Genomic DNA, 19891 nt, shown 5'->3' on the forward strand with positions numbered 1-19891 from the left:
CCTTTTATTTTTATGCAAACTTGAAGTCCACTACTGCTGCTTATCATACAAAAGGGGTTTTAGCAGGGGACCCACATATATTACCTAAGCATGCTCTAATAGGTCATTTGAAAAGGAGTTGTTAAAAACAAAAATAAAAAAAACAGGCAACCACTATGGGTTACAAAGTTTGAAATAAAGGAGTCACTGTGTTTCATATGTTAAAATAATCTTAATTTCATTTTATAAAAGTGCATAAATGTAGCATAATCTGGGTTTAGTAGAGTAGTTTAAAGTGGTTGTCCCATCTGGACAATTCCTTTTGTATTTGGATGTGATAGAGGGGACCCCCTTCTCTATGAGCCAGAACAGAGAGCTGCAAACAGCAGTTCCCACTCTGGTGAACTTAAAGAGGCTCTGTCACCAGATTTTGCAGCCCCTATCTGCTATTGCAGCAGATCGGCGCTGCAATGTAGATTACAGTAACGTTTTTATTTTTAAAAAACGAGCATTTTTGGCCAAGTTATGACCATTTTCGTATTTATGCAAATGAGGCTTGCAAAAGTACAACTGGGCGTGTTGAAAAGTAAAAGTACAACTGGGCGTGTATTATGTGCGTACATCGGGGCGTTTTTACTACTTTTACTAGCTGGGCGCTCTGATGAGAAGTATCATCCACTTCTCTTCAGAACGCCCAGCTTCTGGCAGTACACAGGTCCTGCATCGTGTCGGCACCAGAGGCTACAGTTGATTCTGCAGCAGCATCAGCATTTGTAGGTAAGTAGCTACATGGACTTACCTGCAAACGCCGATGCTGCTGCAGAATCATCTGTAGCCTCTGGTGCCGATGTGTCCTCGCTCGTCTGACACGATGCAGGACCTGTGAGTGACGTCACAGCGTGATCTCTGGAGAACACGCTGTGTCTGCACTGCCAGAAGCTGGGCGTTCTGAAGAGAAGTGGATGATACTTCTATGCACAACGCCCAGCTAGTAAAAGTAGTAAACACGCCCCGATGTACGCACATAATACACGCCCAGTTGTACTTTTACTTTTCAACACGCCCAGTTGTACTTTTGCAAGCCTCATTTGCATAAATACGAAAATGGTCATAACTTGGCCAAAAATGCTCGTTTTTTAAAAATAAAAACGTTACTGTAATCTACATTGCAGCGCCTATCTGCTGCAATAGCAGATAGGGGTTGCAAAATCTGGTGACAGAGCCTCTTTAACATAACCATGTATTACGTGATCGCCCATTCACCAGTTATTCATTGCAATGACTTTATTTTTAAGAAGGGATTGTCCCATCTCTGTGACTTTCTTTTAAGGTGACCACAGATGGAACAACCCGCAAAGGGGTTTTCCCACGAGGGACGTTTATGACATATCCACAGGATATGTCATAAATGTCAGATAGATGCGGGTGCCATCTCTGGGACTTGCACCTATGTTTAGAACAGGGCCCCCTAAACCCCGTTCTGGCTTTGTCTGCTATCGCCGACTCCCGGCCACTTCCTGACTTTATGGTCGGGAGTTACGAAAATAGCGTAGCTCGCTGAGCTACGCTGTTTCCGTAACTCCCATAGTAGTGAATACAAGTTACGGAAGCAGCGTAGCATGTGAGCTACGCTGTTTCGTAACTACCATTCACTTCTATGGGGCTTACAAAAACAAAAACAGAGTAGCTCAGCGAGCAACGCTGTTTTCACCTCCATGTTCGGAAATCTGCCGACACACACAGAGATAGAACGGGGGTTTAGGGGCCCCGTTCTAGAGATGGGTGCGGGTCCCAGAGGTGGGACCCGCATCTATAGGACATTTATAACATATCCTGTGGATATGTCATAAATGTCCCTCGTGGGAAAACCCCTTTAATGGACTGATTGTAAAAAGTTATTGCTAATGGCAATTGTTATGTCTTTGAAAATGTACTATTGGACAAGAAAACAAATGTGAAACATATCACGTGAACAACATTTCTCAACATTGGGAAAATGATCCCCATCATTGCAGTTGTATTTGAATGTAGGCCCCTAATTTACTTCATGTGAACAAATGCATTTTAAAAATCAAATTTACGCTGCAGAAATTGACCTGCGGTGAGGATTTTTGTCAATTTATGCTGCAAAATGGTTGCATATTTGTTGCGGACGTTCCCCATCACGTTCAATGGAGAAGTGAAATACTGCAACAATTAACATATGTTGCAATTTTTGCTGCTGAAAAGCTGCGAATTCGCAGCAAAATTGCAAGTAGGAAAAAAAACAAGACCGTTCATACTCGCCGCTTCCAGCATTCCCGTAGTGATGCGTCACTTCTCACAGGTCTGGTCTCAGTGCTGCCGGCCTCCTGGAATGATGTTTCATCCCACGTGATCGCTGCTGCTAATCACAGGCTGCAACGGTCACATGGGAGAAAGCGGTAACCCAGGTGGCCGGCAGCACGGACACCAGCCTTGGGAGGAGTGACGCATCGCGATAAGAAACCAGGGGAAGGTGAGTGTGGACTTATTTTTGTTCCATCAGTTGGTGTCTGCAGCGGCAAATCCAGCCGAAAGACCGCACCAAATCATGTTTGATTTTGAACTTTCAGCTGGAGTTTCCTGCTGTATCTGGGTCGTATTTGCTGCAGCTTTTTCCCTTGCATATCCGACCCGTGTGAACGTGCTATTAAGAGCAATTCCTCATAATGTTCCACTATTTATGAAAGCTTGTCCTCCAGCTCACTTCATCTAATGTTTCTGCGGTAATACTTTAATGAATATCTGAGAATATGGTCTACAGTGCAAACTTCCATCAGTTGGAATTACTTATTTCTCTAGTGTGTCTTTGAGATGCATTAAGACATTAGTACACAGACCCCAGGGTGGTCTTCATATATTACAGTTTGTAGACTGAAATCTCTGTTCAGACAGAATTGCATCTGTAAAGAAACCAGGGGACCCCATTTGAGATGCTTATTCTGACAACCTGTGTTGCAGATGAAGGAAATAGAACGTAAAATTGGAACCAGCCCTTACTAGTGTATTCTGTTCTTAGATGTTGCCACAACTGACGAGTAAGTTCACCCTTTCTGTTGTATAAGGCGGAGTCCATAAACTGCAGGGCTAAATACACAACTATAGATTTTAAAAAAAGTACAGAGTTGGTTTTGGAGACCATGCCAGACATTCTTCCACATATTTAAGATAAATTACAAAAGCTTTTGCGGAACAGATCTGGGTTTGCCATAGTGACAGGGAAAATTGTTGTTCATTCTGTTTTTACTGGAACATGATGTCATACAAAAGAGCACACTGAAACAATCTGTTGCTTTTTTGGCTAAGTATATTAATTGCACACAAAAAAAGTCCAGAGGGCCCCTTTTTCCAACTAGCATCTCATCGAAATCTAGATCTGAGAAGATAACTACATGGCTGGAAATCAAATACTAGTGTGAAGAGTGTTTACATGATAAGACAGATAGAGCCATCACTCAGAACTACTCCAGGAATGCACAGTTTTTTTTTCTTTAGCATTTGGTTGTGCTAGACTTGGAGAGTTATCTTGTGCTTACGAAGATAAATGACTTTACATCAGATTTTGATGTTGTGCAGTCGTGTCAAATATTCTTTGGAAAACTCCAATATCCAATAATTAAATTTTTGTTTATTTTATTCTTGTTCGCAAAGAAAAGGGCATTTTTTTGGTTTCCTTCTCTGGGAGAGTTTGTAACAATATTTGTTAGGCCAGATGGGTAATAGGTTAGTGTGTTATTTTTTTTGGAAGTTGTATACTGTTGATACTGTATATTCTGCAACATACAAAAAAGACTCTAACATCAGTCCTTATCCCTATCTCAAGCACACACAGACTCACTCTCACAGGTCAATTTGTAGCAGGCCGTTTAACTTAAGCATGTTTTATAAAGTGTAAGAAGACCACCCCCAAACACGGGGAGAACACAAAATCTCTATGTAATTGTTGCCCAGGTCAAATTCCAACCGATGCACCAAATACTCAACTATGTTAACCAGTAAGAAACGTTGGCGATCAGAACATACAATTTCTAGAATTTAGCCTTCATTAATCTATAAAATTCATTAAAGGGGTCCTCTCCTGAAGACAATCCTTTTTTGAGTAGAAGCTGGCCTGATTGTCGCAAGTTTGGCTTTTAATTTTCCTTATATGACGTCCATATGTCCTTTACTGTAGAGTCTATGCAGACACTAAGTAGCTGAGTTTTAGAAGCCAAAAATGTACCTTGTCTGTTTTTGTAAGGCCGGAGCTTCAGATGGTAAATTTTAAAAAGAGATATTATATTCTAATCTAATTTTAATAAATGAAAATTAGATGTTTGAAGAAATTTGTTGCAAAAATACCGGGACAATATTCTCTAGAATATCGCTAGTAGAAAAAAAAAAAAGCAGAATGCCTCATAGGATAACTGTATGATCAGTCTGTTGTAGAAATTAGAAGGTGTATTAACCCCAAACATACAGTTAGGGCTGCTTCAGAACACCGTGGCGTTTTTGCGCACTCAAAACACGCAGCGTTTTGCATGCGCAAAAGCCACTTACCTGCTCCGTGAGGCAGCATCATATGATGTGCGGCTGCGTGGTTTTCGCGCAGCCGCCATCATTATGACATGCCATTTGGATGTTTGTAAACAGAAAAGCACGTGGTGCTTTTCTGTTTACATTCATCCTTTTGACAGCTGTTGCGCGAAACAGGTAGTTCGCACGGAAGTGCTTCCGTGCGACCTGCGTGGTTTTCACGCACCCATTGACTTAAATGGGTGTGTGATGCGCGAAATACACCGACATATTGAACATGTCGCGCTTTTTACGCAGCGGACAAACGCTGTGCAAAAAGCACGGACTGTCTGTACTGCCCCATAGACTTCTATTGGTCCATGCGAGCCGCGTGAAAACCACGCGGCCTGCACGGACGCAAATCACGGTCGTGTGAATCCGCCCTTAGGTCTAGAATTATTTGGACAGTGACACAATCTTCATGATTTGGGCTCTGCTGCCACCACATTGGATTTGAAATGAAACAGCTGAGATGCAATTGAAGTGTAGCCTTTCAGGTTTAATTCAAGGGGTTGCACAAAAACATCCTGTGAAATGTTTAGGAATTGCAACCATTTTTCAACACAACCTCCTCATTTCAGGGGCTCAAAAGTAATTGGACCAATTCACATTACCATAAATAAAATGATTTCTTTTTAATACTTTGTAGAGAATCCTTTGCTGGCAATGACTGCCTGAAGTCTGGAGGCCATGGACATCACCAAGCGCTGGGTTTCCCCCTTTGTGATGCTTTGCCAGGACTTTACTGCAGCGGTCTTCAGTTGTTGCTTGTTTGTGGGTCTTTCTGCCTTAAGTTTTGTCTTAAGCAAGTGAAATGCATGCTCGATTGGGTTGAGATCTGGTGATTGACTTGGCCATTGTAGAATATTCCACTTCTTTGCCTTGAAAAAAAACTCCTGGGTTGCTTTCGCAGTATGTTTTGGGTCATTGTTCATCTGTACTGTGAAACGACGTCCAATCCACCTTGCTGCATTTGGTTGAATCTGAGCAGAAAGTAAATCCCTGAAAAATTCAGAATTCATTCGGCTGCTTTTGTCTTCGATTACATCATCAATAAACACCAGTGACCTTGTGCCTTTGGCAGCCATGCATGCTCATGCCATCACACTGCCTCCACCATGTTTTACAGAGGATGTGCTGTGCTTTGGATCATGAGCCATTCCAAACCTTCTCCATACTTTCTTCCATCATTCTGGTACAGGTTGATCTTAGTTTCATGCTGTTCCAGAACTGGGCGGCTTCTTTAGATGTTGTTTGGCAAAGTATAATCTGGCCTTTTCTATTTTTAAGGCTGATTATTGGTTTTCACCTCATGGGGAACCCTCCCGTATTTGCTCTCATGAAGTCTTCGCTTTATGGTAGACTTAGATACTGATGCACCTACTTCCAGGAGAGTGTTCTTCACTTGGGTAGATGTTGTGAAGGGGTTTTTCTTCACCATGGAAAGGATTCTGCGATCATCCACCACTGTTGTCTGCCGTGGACGTCCAGGCCTTTTGGAGTTCACAAGATCACCAGTGCGCTATTTGTTTTTCAAGAATGTACCAAACTATTGATTTTGCCACTTCTAACATTTGTGCTATTTCTCTGATGGATTTCTTACGTTTTTTTCAGCCTAACGATGGTCTGTTTCACTTGCATTGAGAGCTCCTTTGACCTCATGTTGTGGGTTCACAGCAACAGCTTCCAAATGCAAATGCCACAGCTGGAATCAACTCCAGACCTTTTACCTGCTTAATTGATGATGGATTAACGAGGGAATAGCCAGTGCAGACCATTAAATAGCTTTTGAGATAATTGTCCAATTACCTTTGGTCCCTTGAAAAAGAAGCAGCTACACATTAAATAGCTGTAATTCCTAAACCCCTCCTCAAATTAGGATGTGATTACCCTCAAATTAAAGCTGAGTGTCTGCACTTTAAGCCCATATTGATTATATAACTGTATATTCAATATGTTTTGGTAAACCGCTAAAATGCCAAAACTTGTCACTGTCCAAATAATTCTGAACCTAACTGTATATCTTGCAAATTAATTCTATGTGTTGGCGGAATAAATCCATCTGATAGTGCTGCCAGTACTGTTGCTTACTAAAGGGTAGGCTTGTGATATTGTGCATGACATCACAGCACAGGTACGAGGATCATCTTGTGGGGTGGTGTGAGTAGAGGTGGAACAGGGGCATCACCCATTTTGCGGTTTGTAGGGTGGAATTGGTCAAAGTTTTTTCTTTAGAAATTGTTCAATCCCTTAGCTTTTGGGGTATGTGCCCATGGCGTTTTTTGCCAAGCAGAAAAAAAAACCGGAGAATTTTGAAATGCAAACACTTTTTTACACCTTTTTTTTTTTAAGCAAATGCAAAAATCGCAAACGAGTGGTGCGTTCCAGCCCCCCCCCCCCCATTGATTTCAATGGAGTTTCAGAGGTAAAAAAACACTCAAAGATAGGGCATGACATTTTTCCATGAGTGGAGATAAACTGCTCTACCTTCCATTGAAATCAATATAGTGAGGTTTGGGGCATTTTTGGGCTCTGATTCCAATGTGGTCTTTGCGTCAAAATCAGCGTTAAAACCATTGTGGGAACATGGCCTTGAAGGTCTGAGTTCTATGGCTTGTTTTAAAGCACATATTTTATTTATCATATTTCTATAAATATCACTGGCATGCTTTAATGTTGGTAGTTGATGATCCTCCACATGGTGTTATACGCGGACTCATCCACGTAATATATTAGTGTAGATATGATACTAATAAAGCATAAGCCTTTGTTGAGTAAATCATTGCCATATGTTCTTTGAGAACTGCTAATTTATAGAATGTTGGTTAAGCTGGGATGAAGAAGAAGTTATCCTGCTATAGCAAGTCCTATAGATCATTTTTATTTGAGATATTCCGGAGAACTCCTTGTTTCCTTTCCAGACAGAGATCTTTCTGTAGGACCAGCTGATATGCCATATTCTTTATAATTGTAGCTGTACTGGGATTTATATTTCTAAATGCCGTATAAAATTGGTCTTGAAACATTTTCGCTTTAATCATAAAGAAAGTCAGAGTTCTTACCAATGGAAAAGTTTACATTTATTAACAATTACTAAGAAAAACAAGTGAAATAACCAAACCGAGATCTTGGATTTTACAAAGTACAAGTTTACAAGTGGAAATTATTCTGGCCCAGTAGTCAAGTAACAATGATACGGTTCTTGTTGTTAACTACCAGTCATATGGTTCTGACCTGGTACTAAGTTACAGTAATACTATGAAATGACAGGTGTTTTTATTGCACCATAGTATCTGCAACTGTAAACATCTGGGGAGCCACCCGTAGTGGGTCCAAAAGCCACTTGTGTGACGCCCAAGTCACTGCAGGATGTTTCACGCCATAACATATCAATATAGATTTCCCTTTTAAAATTGTAGCTACCTCTTTGCTTTATTTTGCAGATTGCTATTTTTATTGGAAGTTAAGGATTTAGAGCCCTTACCATAGTCTTCTCTATATCAGGTTATTAAAGCAACTTGGACTTTTCTCAGTTGGGCTACATGTATTGTCTCATTGCAATTAACACTAAGAAATATATAAAGATGTCTCTCTGTGTTCCAGAAGATCAGACATTTCCCTCTCCTTCTGTTTGTAAGACAACTGGCTGCAGCAGTAGCTTCAGACCTGTCTGCAGTAGGACATCGGGTTTGTTAAACGACACACTTTTGCTAAGTCCCTTTCCCACAGCCAATCACTAGACAAAAATGTAAGAAAACAGCAGGAAATTAACACCTGTGTTTTCTGCAGGGTTTCTATAAGACTGTTTGTTTCAGGAACATGCAGAAGATTTTGCAGACTGACAAACGGTGTGACCAGGTTTATCTCCTGTTTCATTTATCATTTATTTCTGGGTTTAGTGTTCCTTTAAGTTAACCCATTCAAACCTATGTGTTTAAAGAGGCTCTGTCACCAGATTCTCAAATCCCTATCTCCTATTGCATGTGATCGGCGCTGCAACGTAGAGCACAGTAACGTTTTTGTTTTTTTAAAACATTCATTTTTGGCCAAGTTATGAGCTATTTTATATATATATGCAAATGAGTTTTGAAATGGACAACTGGGCGTGTTTTTTTTCCTATGTCCAACTGGGCGTGTATTGTGTTTTTAACTGGGCGTGTTTACGTGTATGACGCTGACCAGTCAGTGACCAGTCAGCGTCATACACTCCTCTCCATTCATTTACACAGCACATAGTGTTCTTACTAGAACGATGTGCAGCCACATACACAAGTGTCCTGATATTGAATACACATGACCACCAGCCTGGACGTCATGTGTATTCAGAATCCTGACACTTCTGAATCTTTTCTGTGAGATTCCAGCAAGCCACACGTAATCTCGCGAGATTACGAGGTAAACGAGATTTCGTTTCCCTTGCTGGAAATCTCACAGAAAAGATTCAGAAGTGTCAGGATTCTGAATACACATGACGTCCAGGCTGGATGTCATGTGTATTCATTATCAGGACACTTGTGTATGTGGCTGCACATCGTTCTAGTAAGAACACTATGTGCTGTGTAAATGAATGGAGAGGAGTGTATGACGCTGACTGGTCACTGATTGGTCAGCGTCATACACGTAAACACGCCCAGTTAAAAACACAGTACACGCCGAGTTGGACATACGAAAAAAAACACGCCCAGTTGTCCATTTCAAAAGCTCATTTGCATATATATATATATATATATATATATATATAAAATAGCTCATAACTTGGCCAAAAATGAACGTTTTTCAAAAAAAAATAAACGTTACTGTTATCTACATTGCAGCGCCGATCACATGCAATAGGAGATAGGGGTTTGAGAATCTGGTGACAGAGCCTCTTTAAGAATGCGGCCTTCTCCTATTGATTGATTGGCATCGTCTTATTTAAAGTCCATAGAAGACATTTATACCCATTACTTTCATTGTCTGCGTTGTTTGGTTTACGCCATGGATTCTGGTTTGATTTATTTTATAGCTTTGGATTCTTGTAATAATGCTAGCAGATGTGGGAGGGAGTTAAATGGTTTTCTTCATGTCAGTCGGACCAGACCACATGTGTAGACTTATCTCTGTAATAAAATACTGTGGGTTATTTTGTTGTTCCATTTATAAACAGAAGGGCATTGTAAGCATTTGACGAAATCTTTTTGGTTTTCTGTATTGTGGTAGATTTTATTTGTCTAAAGAAAATTGAAGAACATTTTAGGGACTAAAAGTGTAGTTTATATTTAGATTGAAAGATCTTATCGGCAGGGATCTCTCGTCTTTTGTCTCATTGTTTGTTCATTTGCTTTGATCATTTGCTCTGCAAGGGATATTCCTACGTATATTCCTTCGGGTTTTATGTTTGGAATGATTAAAAGATGCAGGCAGGTGGCAACACATGGATGAAGTGTCAGAGATCGAAGGTGTTTATTATTATATTATGTCTAAAATGTTGTAGCATTTTTTTAAAATAATCAAACCATTTAATCACTTTATAATAAAATTAACTGTGTGGTGCAATTCCTCACCATTTTCAAGATCTCTGTTTTACAGGCGCTCCAAAATCTCTCTTCCATCCTGTTGGTTTGTTAGGATGGTTCAGTGTAGTTGGAGGGAACCTGTCAGCAGCTGTGAGGTCTCAAAACTGCTGACAGCATAATATAGGGTAGAGCAAGCGCATTTTAAACATTGCTTTTTTTTTCCATCAAGGTTTTATTCCCTGGATGCAGCGATTGTAAGCGCCAGTCTCTGCTTTGAGTGACAAGCATGAGACTGCTAGAGCCGTTTCTCAGAGCAGAGGAGCGGGGCTTGCGGCGTGCGGTGCTGGAGCACGTGCACATCAAGCACTTGTGATCGGCACGCCCGGGGAATTAAACATAATTTTCTCAGTTATCCAACTTGCATGACCGAGGATAAAGGTAAGTGTAAAATGCCCTTCACCTTCCCTATATCACCCGGTCAGCCGTTTTGAGACCTCAAAATTGCTGACCGGTTCCCTTTAGAATGTATCAGTTACCTCCATACAGCAAAGTGTTAGGTCTGTATGGTTTTCAGCCTGTGAAAATAAACAAGCAATGTTCCTGTTCTATGACAGCAAGCAGAGACCTTGAAAATAGTGTAGAGTTAAAGAGTATGTATTTGTTTCTGCAGATTTATTCTGGGTACTCTATTTTCCTTCCTTCCACATTAATGCCTACTGTTGACTACTGTTATGTGCTGTCCAAGTAAAATGTATTTTCTACTTCTATATCATAGGTACCTTTGCCCAATGCTTAAGACTTTCTACGTTCAGCTAAGTGTGGGAAACAGTGAGTTTTATGGGGAAGGAAAAACTCGCCAGGCAGCAAGACACAATGCAGCACTGAAAGCTTTACATGCTCTGAAGAATGAACCAATACCAGAGAAGTCCTCAGAGGTGAGTCTGACGTAGTTCTGAAGCCAGCTGATCTACCTGCCATGGTGGTGGACGCTGATGAGCCTAGCAGTCAGACCTTTAAACTCGCTCACTCTGTAGCTCAGGATTTTTTTTGTATTAACCCCTTAATGACCGCCGATAAGCCTTTTCACGGCGGTCATTAATGGGCTTTATTCTACAGCGCCGCCATTCCACGGCGCTGCTGTAGAATAAAGTAAACAGAGCAGGGAGCTGTCAAATCTCCCTGCTCTCAGCTGCCAGTCGTAGCTGAGAGCAGGGGGCGTCCCTGCTCTGCCGGGTGAGATCGATATAAGTATCGATCTCACCCGTTTAACCCTTTAGATGCGGTGCACAATAGCGTGCACCGCATCTGAGTGGTTTTGAAGAGAGGGAGGGAGCTCCCTCTCTCCCCCCCCCCCCACCACCGACATCCGGCGATAAAATCGCCGAGTGTCTATGTCTTCTATAACAGCCGGGGGCCTAATAAAGGCCCCCAGGTCTGCCTGTAGTGTATGTCAGAGGCATGACCTAGCAGATGCCTGCCCGTTTTACACGGACAGGCAGTAATACACTGCAATACAAAAGTATTGCAGTGTATTATAATAGCGATCGGAGGATCGGATATTAAAGTCCCCTAATGGGACTAGTATAAAAGTAAAAAAAAGTTGACTAAAGTTAATTTTAAAAAAAAGGAAAAACCCACTTTTTCCCCTTACAAAATGCTTTACTATTAAAAAAAACTACAATAAAGCAAAAAAGTTACATATTTGGTATCGCCGCGTCCGTAACGACCCCGACTATAAAGCGGTTACGTTATTTAACCCGCACTGTGAACGCCGTAAAAAATAAAATAAAAAACAATGGAAAAATTGCTGTTTTCTGTTAATGATGACTTTAAAAAAATGTGATAAAAAGTGATTAAAAAGTCGCATCTACTCTCAAATGGTACCAATAAAAACTACAAGTCGTCCCGCAAAAAACAAGACCTTATACAGCTATGCCGACGCAAAAATAAAGTTCTAGCTCTTCGAATGTGACAATGGAAAAATTTGAAAAATGGCTTGGACATTAGGGCCCAGAATGCAAGCAGGGGAAGGGGTTAATGGACATTAAAAATAGCAGATTAGTGTAATGGACATTGCTAGTCATCCACTTCAGACAGCAGTCGGCCAAACAGCTATTCCTCTCGATTCCACCATAACCATGCGTGCTCGCGTTGGCCGATTGTGTATAGTTTTCTAAATGGGGAGAACTGAATAAGCTGCTACTTTGTGGACAAGCAATAGGGTATGTTGACCTTCATACACCGCAATAGGTGGGGTTCGGCCAACCATTATCTGATGTCTATGGCCAACTTATGTTTGTTGCTGAGGGGGTCAGGAACATGTAGGATAATGACGAAGTACACAGGTTGCCTTTTTGAAATAATGAAGAAAAAAAATGAAACAATTATGACCGCATGTTTTTTGCTAAATTCTTCATTTTTAAATATCTGGATAACATGAGAAACTTAATCAAACATAACCGGGCCAATGATGAGAGCCAGGTAGCAAATGTGATGCCATTTCTGCTGATATTACCAATTGTGAATTAAGAAGGAGAAAAGCAATAAAATTGTCTTCAAAGATGTCATAGATAACATTGGTTAAAGGGAGTCGGTCATCAAATTTTAGCCTCCAAAACAGCTAACACCACTAGCTAGCCGTTTAACAGGGCAAAGCAGTAGAAGCATACCAGTGCTGAATATCTTAGTGCTGGCATCAGGATAAAACAAATAAGTTTTATTCTGGCATGTGCTCTATGCAAATTAGTTTTCCATGGTCCACCGAACCAGGTAGTGTCCGGTATATAGACCTCCAACTCCTCCCCTCCGCAGTTGATTGACAGCCCTGCTTGTATGACGATAAATACAATTAGACTGCAGAGGGGAGGGAAAGGTTTGCAGCTCAAGATGCCGGACACCTTCTCGTTTTTGGACCCTGAAATACGTATTTTATATTCTGCGCGTGTTATAATAAAACAGAATAAATCCTTTGCAACACCCTCCATTTTATGCTGCCAATATACTGCCGAGTACAACACTCAGCACAAAAAGTTGTCTAAGAGGAGCTATGGGAGCATCTTTTTTTTCGCGTATTCAATGATTTCAGGGATTGGACCGCTGCTACACTTTTGGCAGAAGTCCTAGGCAGAAGCATCTGCTGATGTAATACTGCCTTAATATATACTGACCATCGTGTATTCAATGACATCATGAATATAGAATATTTTTCATTTTTAATAAATATTATTTAAGGTAAAGATATTATTTTTATTTGTCTGTTTCTTATTCAAAAATGTAAATTTTTTTTAAATTTTTTTTTTATACAGAACGGAGAGGCAAAAGGCCCTGATGATGATAAAGATGCAAACAAGTCAGAAATAAGTTTGGTGTTTGAAATTTCATTGAAGCGTAACCTGCCTCTCAGCTTTGAGGTAAGAGCCTGGTTATACGCGGGACCCTTATGTCTGTCTACAGAGGTGACCATTTTTGATGGATCATTTTAAATTCTGTGTCAGTGTCTCAGCAGTCTCTTCCATACATAGGGGTGATTTATATCCCTTGATGTGGAGAAGATTTCTAACCTGCTTTCTAAAATATAGTAACCCTGCAAAGAATAGCGCAATAAACCTCTATGTAGCCATTACCTTTAAGCTATAAAGTGAAAGATGGTAATGTGTTAGAATTTATATGTGCATTAAATGTCTATGGCTTTCTGTCAGGACACATTGATTTTTCAGTAGTATGCATTTACCATGATGCAATCGTCAATGGAAGTCGTCCTGTTATGAGGTAATGATTCAGTATGTTCAATCAGCAAAAGAGGAGCAGACGCTCATAAAACATTCCTGAGGAAAAATTGCTTTCTTGAGTATACCGATTAGTCAACCTCAGCCGAGGCCTGGTGATAGTCACTCTCGTTCCTCAATCTTCATTTTATTCTGTTCCATTAGAAGTAAACTTCTTGTGGACATTTTGTTCATCTTTTTCAGTTGACTAAACTCCTCGATCACAGTCACATTGCTCAGTAATGGTTCTAATCTTGCGTAGGTTTACCCCTTTGTATGCTCCGGGAGGAAACCATTTTAATGGCTTAATCAGCACGTGGGTTTACATTTTGTGTATCATTGGTAGCTAATGCCAACGACAGCCCCTTTGCCTTATTAACGTTCACTTTCAGATGAGGGGGTGATGGGGTAGAGGTCCTGGCATCTCTGCCACTACTTCTATTAAGATAGCCATATGCATTAGTCTAAAGTTGATCAAAACGAATTATTTCAACCAAAACAATTGTTCGTCGATTGAAATTTAACAACAAATGTTTTGTTTTAACCGACCGATGACATCGTTGTCTGGAAAGAATTTGTCCGCGTTTAAAATTTTCGTCCAATATGGTCTATTTGGCCGTTACACTAACGATTGCTTCACGAAATAACATTCCACACTGAAGAGTTTTCATCCTTCGCCCGGTGTCATTGACCATGATGGCCAGTTTGAACGACTGTGGATATGTTCACACGGCCTATTTTTGGCCGTTTTTTGGGCCGTAAACGCCCAGAAAACGGCCGAAAAATCTGAAGCAGAACGCCTCCAAACATCTGCCCATTGATTTCAATGGGGAAAAAGGAGTTCTGCTCTGACGGAGCGTTTTTCGCAGCTTTTGTTTTACAGGACACTTCTTGGGACGTTTTTGGAGCCGTTTTCCATAGACTATTGAAAAAAGCTCCAAAAACGGCCGTAAAAAAACGCCGCGAAAATCGTGAGTGGCACAAAAAACTTCTGAAAATCAGGGGCTGTTTTCTCTTGAGAACATACCCTAAGGGTCAAAATGGACTAAAATGAGTAAGGCTGCGTCAACGTAACGATCATTCACGAGCCGATCATTCGTTCAACGGCTGATTAACCATCAACTTCTATCTAATGTACATGACCTCTGACCACTTGTCAATAAAATTGTCAATAAAATTAAGTAAAATTGAAATTGTCCACACACAAAAAATTTGAGTATGGTCATGTGACCTAAGAGTTTTACGCTAACTGAGCTCCTTCAATTCACTGCTCGTTGGTAACTGGAAACCAGCAGAATTTTAGTATTTTGTGTTCTGTCTAAATGGAGTACAAAACAAATTACTAAAATATGACTGTCGCTGAACTACTCTAGTTAGCTGGTAAGCTAGTAACAAGAATAGAGTTTCTTAGTATAGCCTTTTAGCTTTTTTTTATTTTTTATAAAAAGGGAAAATACCAGGTAATGCCAGAGGGCAGGTATAGATGGGTTCTTAGTTTTTACTTCTTTGCACTTCAAGCATGCAATATTCAGGAAGCCTTGAAGCTAAATTACATGTTTTTTCTTTTTGTATCAGTCACACCTAAAATATTTTGATCCATAACGTGCAATAAAGAAGTTGTCTCAGGATTTTTTACTCTATTTCTATCAACAATTTATTTTGTTTGTGCATACATGGAATTCATCTGTATAATATCTTTATCTGACCATTCTGTTCATCAGGTAATATTATGGAACCAGTAAAAAATAGAAAAAACCCGAAATGAAGTTATATACCCGTAGTTTGTGTGGTAACAATTTCTGCTTCTTGTACCTTGTTCCAGGAGTATAAATGTACTGTAGATACAGCAGTGAGATACTTACTGCAACATGCTTTCTCCAGGGCTGCAGTCATTCTATCTAATAGAGACCGCAAACTGCATTAAAGCATGATAAGGCTGTGTGCACACGTTGCGGTATATAGTGAAAAAAATCTGCATCAAAACCGCAGGTATTTCCGCTAATAAAATCCGCACCAATTATTTTTTTTTATTCAGTTTTAGGTGTGGTTTTAGGAATTTTGATTCAGAAATAGCGTGTTTTTTATGCTATGGATTTTGGTGCATTTTTCTGTAAAACTAGTCAGATACAGTTCACAAGTGGAAGCGCAAGATAAATTGACATGCTTGCGGATTTTAAAATGCGCACTGCAGGTCAATATACGTGCATAAAAAAATCTGCAACGTGTAGATGAGATTTCTTGACATTTCATTTACTCTGCTAGTAATGTATTGCTCTGCGGATTTCTCGCACAGAAATCCGCACCGCAAATTTGCACGTAATACGCATTGTGTACATTTGATCTAGAAGTTGGGTTTACAGCATTGCAGTGTTTTTTTTTTTGTTTGTTTTTATACTTTTAGGCATATGTTTGCTAGGGATCTCACGATACCAGAATTTGGACTTCGATACCGATACTTCGTGTAGTATTGCGATTTTGATACCAAAACGATACTTTGCCAACAGTAATAAAAAAAAGTTCAATTTTCTAAGGCGCGTGGTGTGATGATTAATTTAACCTCCTTGTGCCTCACATTAATAGTAATTAACCCCATTATGTTTCTCAGTCATAATGGGTTAATGTGTAAGGTACATGATGGGGTTAATTACTATTAATGTGAGGCACATGGAGGTTAAATTCATCATACATCGTGCCTCACATTAATAAGAGAAAGAAGTTTTAATTTTTAGTTTTTTTACAGCGTACACATCATAAATGACGCAAAAAAATTGTTGCGCAGGTTATTACGGCCACGCCAATACCGAATATGTGTATGTTTTATGTATTGAGACTTATTTTAATGTTTATTGTAAAAAAAAGGTGTATGTGTATTTTTTTTAATTTATTATTACTTTGTTTTTACTTTATTTTTAAACTTGAATGTAGTGGCATATATTAGATATGTGCCAGTACATTAGCCTGTGTATGTATAGTACACAGGCAGTTGTTAGGACAGACCTAAGTATGCCCTAACAGGAAATATGGTAAGACAGACCTGGGGTCCTTCAATAGACCCTGGGCTGTCTGGCCATATATGGTATGGCCCTCGATCGCATCACAGGGATTCCCTGTGACGCGATCCAGGGGCATCCCCCCTTCTCATTTTCTCCTGAATGCCGCAGTCAGCTTTGATCGCAGCATTCAGGGGAATAACGGAGGAAATTAGAGGTTTCTCTGATCTCCGCCTTTATAGAGCGCGGCTGTGTAATACAGCCATTGCTCCGCTCCTGACAAAAGTGCGCGTGCGGTCAGCATGAGGCCGGCGCTCCACTAATGAGCAGCGGAATTGAAGACAACATGGAGGTGTTTTGCACTGCGCCTGCCATGTTCTGTCTTCAGTGCCGCCGCTCATTAGTGCAGCGCTGCGCTCATTAGTGCAGCGCTGGCAGCATCGCATCATCCTGACGGCGTGCACTTGTCAGGACTCAGGACCGGGGCAATGACTATTACACAGCTGCAGCCCCGCTCTCATACATTCATGTGTTACAATACTGAGCTGTGCGGCCGCACAGCTTAGTATCGAAATACATGAAATAACGGTATCGAACCGTTTGGGGATGCACAGTATCGAAACAGTATCGAACTTTCGATGCATCGTGCATCCCTAATGTTTGCTACACTTCTATAACAAATAAACTTGTTTCTATTGTTTTGTATGTTTGCCCAAGAATTCTTATTTTAACCAGATCAGGAGGGACCTCATACATGTGTACAATGTACTGTTATGGCAAATAGGTCTTTTCTGTGTAGCTACAGAATACTTGCTGCAAATACTGTACTAGAGAGCTAATAGAGGGCAGTATCTCATTGAAGATCCTCCTATGTTAGCCAGCAAGGGGAGTTTCTACAAAGAGCATATGTCACCCAGGAGGATCCAGCACGTCCTTGCATTACGTGGACAACCCATTAGTTTCAATGGGAACTGTGCAATGCTTCTTTTAGGCCTCATTTACACGAACGTAATATACGCGCGTGCTTTGCACGCATGTCGTACGCACCTATATTAGTCAATGGGGCAGTTTAGACGATGCGTGAATTGCGCTCAGCGCGTGTGCGCAGAAAAAAACTCACGACATGTTCTATAATCGTGCGTTTTTCGCGCACTCACGCACCCATTGAAGTCAATGGGTGCGTGAAAACCACGCATGCCGCACGGAAGCACTTCCGTGCGAACTGCGTGATTCGCGCAAGAGCTGTCAAACTCCTGAATGTAAACAGAAAAGCACCACGTGCTTTTCTGTTTACAAACATCCAAACGGAGTGTCAAATTCGAGATGAGCGCACCGAACTTCACCGGGTTCGGCCAAACGCGTTTTGACCGAAACCGGTAAAAAATGTTCGGGTACGCGACGTCAGGAGACAGTCACTGTCCACGGTGCTGAAAGCGTTAAACTGGTTCAGCACCATGGACAGTGACTTCCGCTCCGAAAATCCATGAACCTGTAAAAAAAAAAGACGTTCTGACTTACCGATAACTCCGGTCCGACCTCCCGGGATGACAGTTCAGTCCAAGTGACAGCTGCAGCCAATCACAGGCCAAGCACAGGCTGCAGCGGTCTCATGGACTGCGGCGTCATCCTGGGAGGTGGGGCCGGATGACAAGAGAGGGACGCGTCACCAAGGCAACGGCCGGGAGCCCGGACTGGGGGAAGCAGGAAGTTCTTGGTAAGTATGAAAGTCTTTTTTTTATTCACAGGTTGGTGTATATTGTGTTCGGCATTCACTGTCGAGGGTGCTGAAAGAGTTACTGCCGATCAGTTAGCTCTTTCAGCACCTTGGACAGTGACGGGCGTCGACTAGCCTCATCTCTATGATGGCGGCTGCGCGAAAATCACGCAGCCGCGCATCATACACGGATGACACACGGAGCTGCCAAGTGCCTTTTGCGCGCGCAAAACGCAGCGTTTTTTGCGCGCGCAAAACGCACACGCTCGTGTAAATGAGGCCTTACTCTGTGGTGGTGCTGCAGGGGAAATGCATACTTACAGCTGATCTGTGGGCCCCACACCCCGTTATACACCCAGTTTACTCTCTGGGCACCCTTGACTGTCTGAAGACAACAAACCTTTTAAAGGGAATGTGTCGCGAATTAAACTTTTTTTTTTTAAGTGTCGTTACTTATTTCTATTATATTTTTTTACGTTTTTTGCTGTATTTTTTCTTCTTCTTCCATATGGTGGAAAGTATTAAAAATCAAATAATAATTTGACATGTTTTCCTATGTTGGCCACCAGGGGGAGCACTTCCCAGAATTACAGCAAGGAGAATAAGGCAAAGCAACCTGACTCACAGCTGCTGTAAATGTGGGAGGGAATCTCACCCCCCCCCCCTCCCACAAGCCAGGAAAAGGTGTCCAAATTGCTAAGCAGTGTCCGGCAGCCATTTTGGGTGTGATTCTGCAGCTGGCAGAAGTTATAGGACACACCAAAAGGCTAAGTGTATGTTCACACGCTTACTAAACAAAGGGAAAACAGCTCCTGATTTTCAGCCATTTTTTAATCAAACTTGCGTTTTTTAACGGCCGTTTTTGGAGCTGGTTTTCTATAAAGTCAATGAAAAATGGCTCCAAAAACGTCCCAAGAAGTGATGTGCACTTCATTTTGGTGGTCGTCTTTTTACGTGCCGGTTTTGGAAAACGACCACGTAAAAAACGCCCTGTCTGAACAGAACGCCGTATTTCCCATTGAAACCAATGGGCAGATGCTTGTAGGCCTCCGATTTTTCAGCTGTAAACATTGTGTGTGGCCTTACCCTTAGGGCTTAGGCTGGGTTCACACGACCTATTTTCAGGCGTAAACGAGGCGTATGATGCCTCGATTTACGCCTGAAAATACGGCTCCAATACGTCGGCAAACATCTGCCCATTCATTTGAATGGGTTTGCCGACGTACTGTGCCGACGACCTGTAAATTACGTGTCGTCGTTTGACAGCTGTCAAAAGACGACGCGTAAAATTACAGCCTCGTCAAAAGAAGTGCAGGACACTTCTTGGGACGTTTTTGGAGCCGTTTTCTCATAGACTCTATTGAAAACAGCTCC

General features: G+C 41.3%; 1 protein-coding gene across 4 annotated transcripts in view; it reads left to right on the forward strand.

Annotated features, from left to right (window-relative positions):
* STAU2 (staufen double-stranded RNA binding protein 2) overlaps positions 1–19891 on the forward strand; it is a 310889-nt gene that overhangs the window by 105738 nt on the left and 185260 nt on the right. For all 4 annotated transcript variants that reach the window (XM_075826116.1, XM_075826119.1, XM_075826117.1 and 1 more), the window contains 2 exons: positions 10825–10984; positions 13355–13459. In XM_075826116.1, coding sequence (XP_075682231.1) covers positions 10825–10984; positions 13355–13459 — 265 coding nt within the window. The remainder of the gene's footprint in view (positions 1–10824; positions 10985–13354; positions 13460–19891) is intronic.

The sequence above is a fragment of the Rhinoderma darwinii genome, chromosome 5 (assembly GCF_050947455.1).
Source record: "Rhinoderma darwinii isolate aRhiDar2 chromosome 5, aRhiDar2.hap1, whole genome shotgun sequence".
Lineage (NCBI taxonomy): Eukaryota > Metazoa > Chordata > Amphibia > Anura > Rhinodermatidae > Rhinoderma > Rhinoderma darwinii.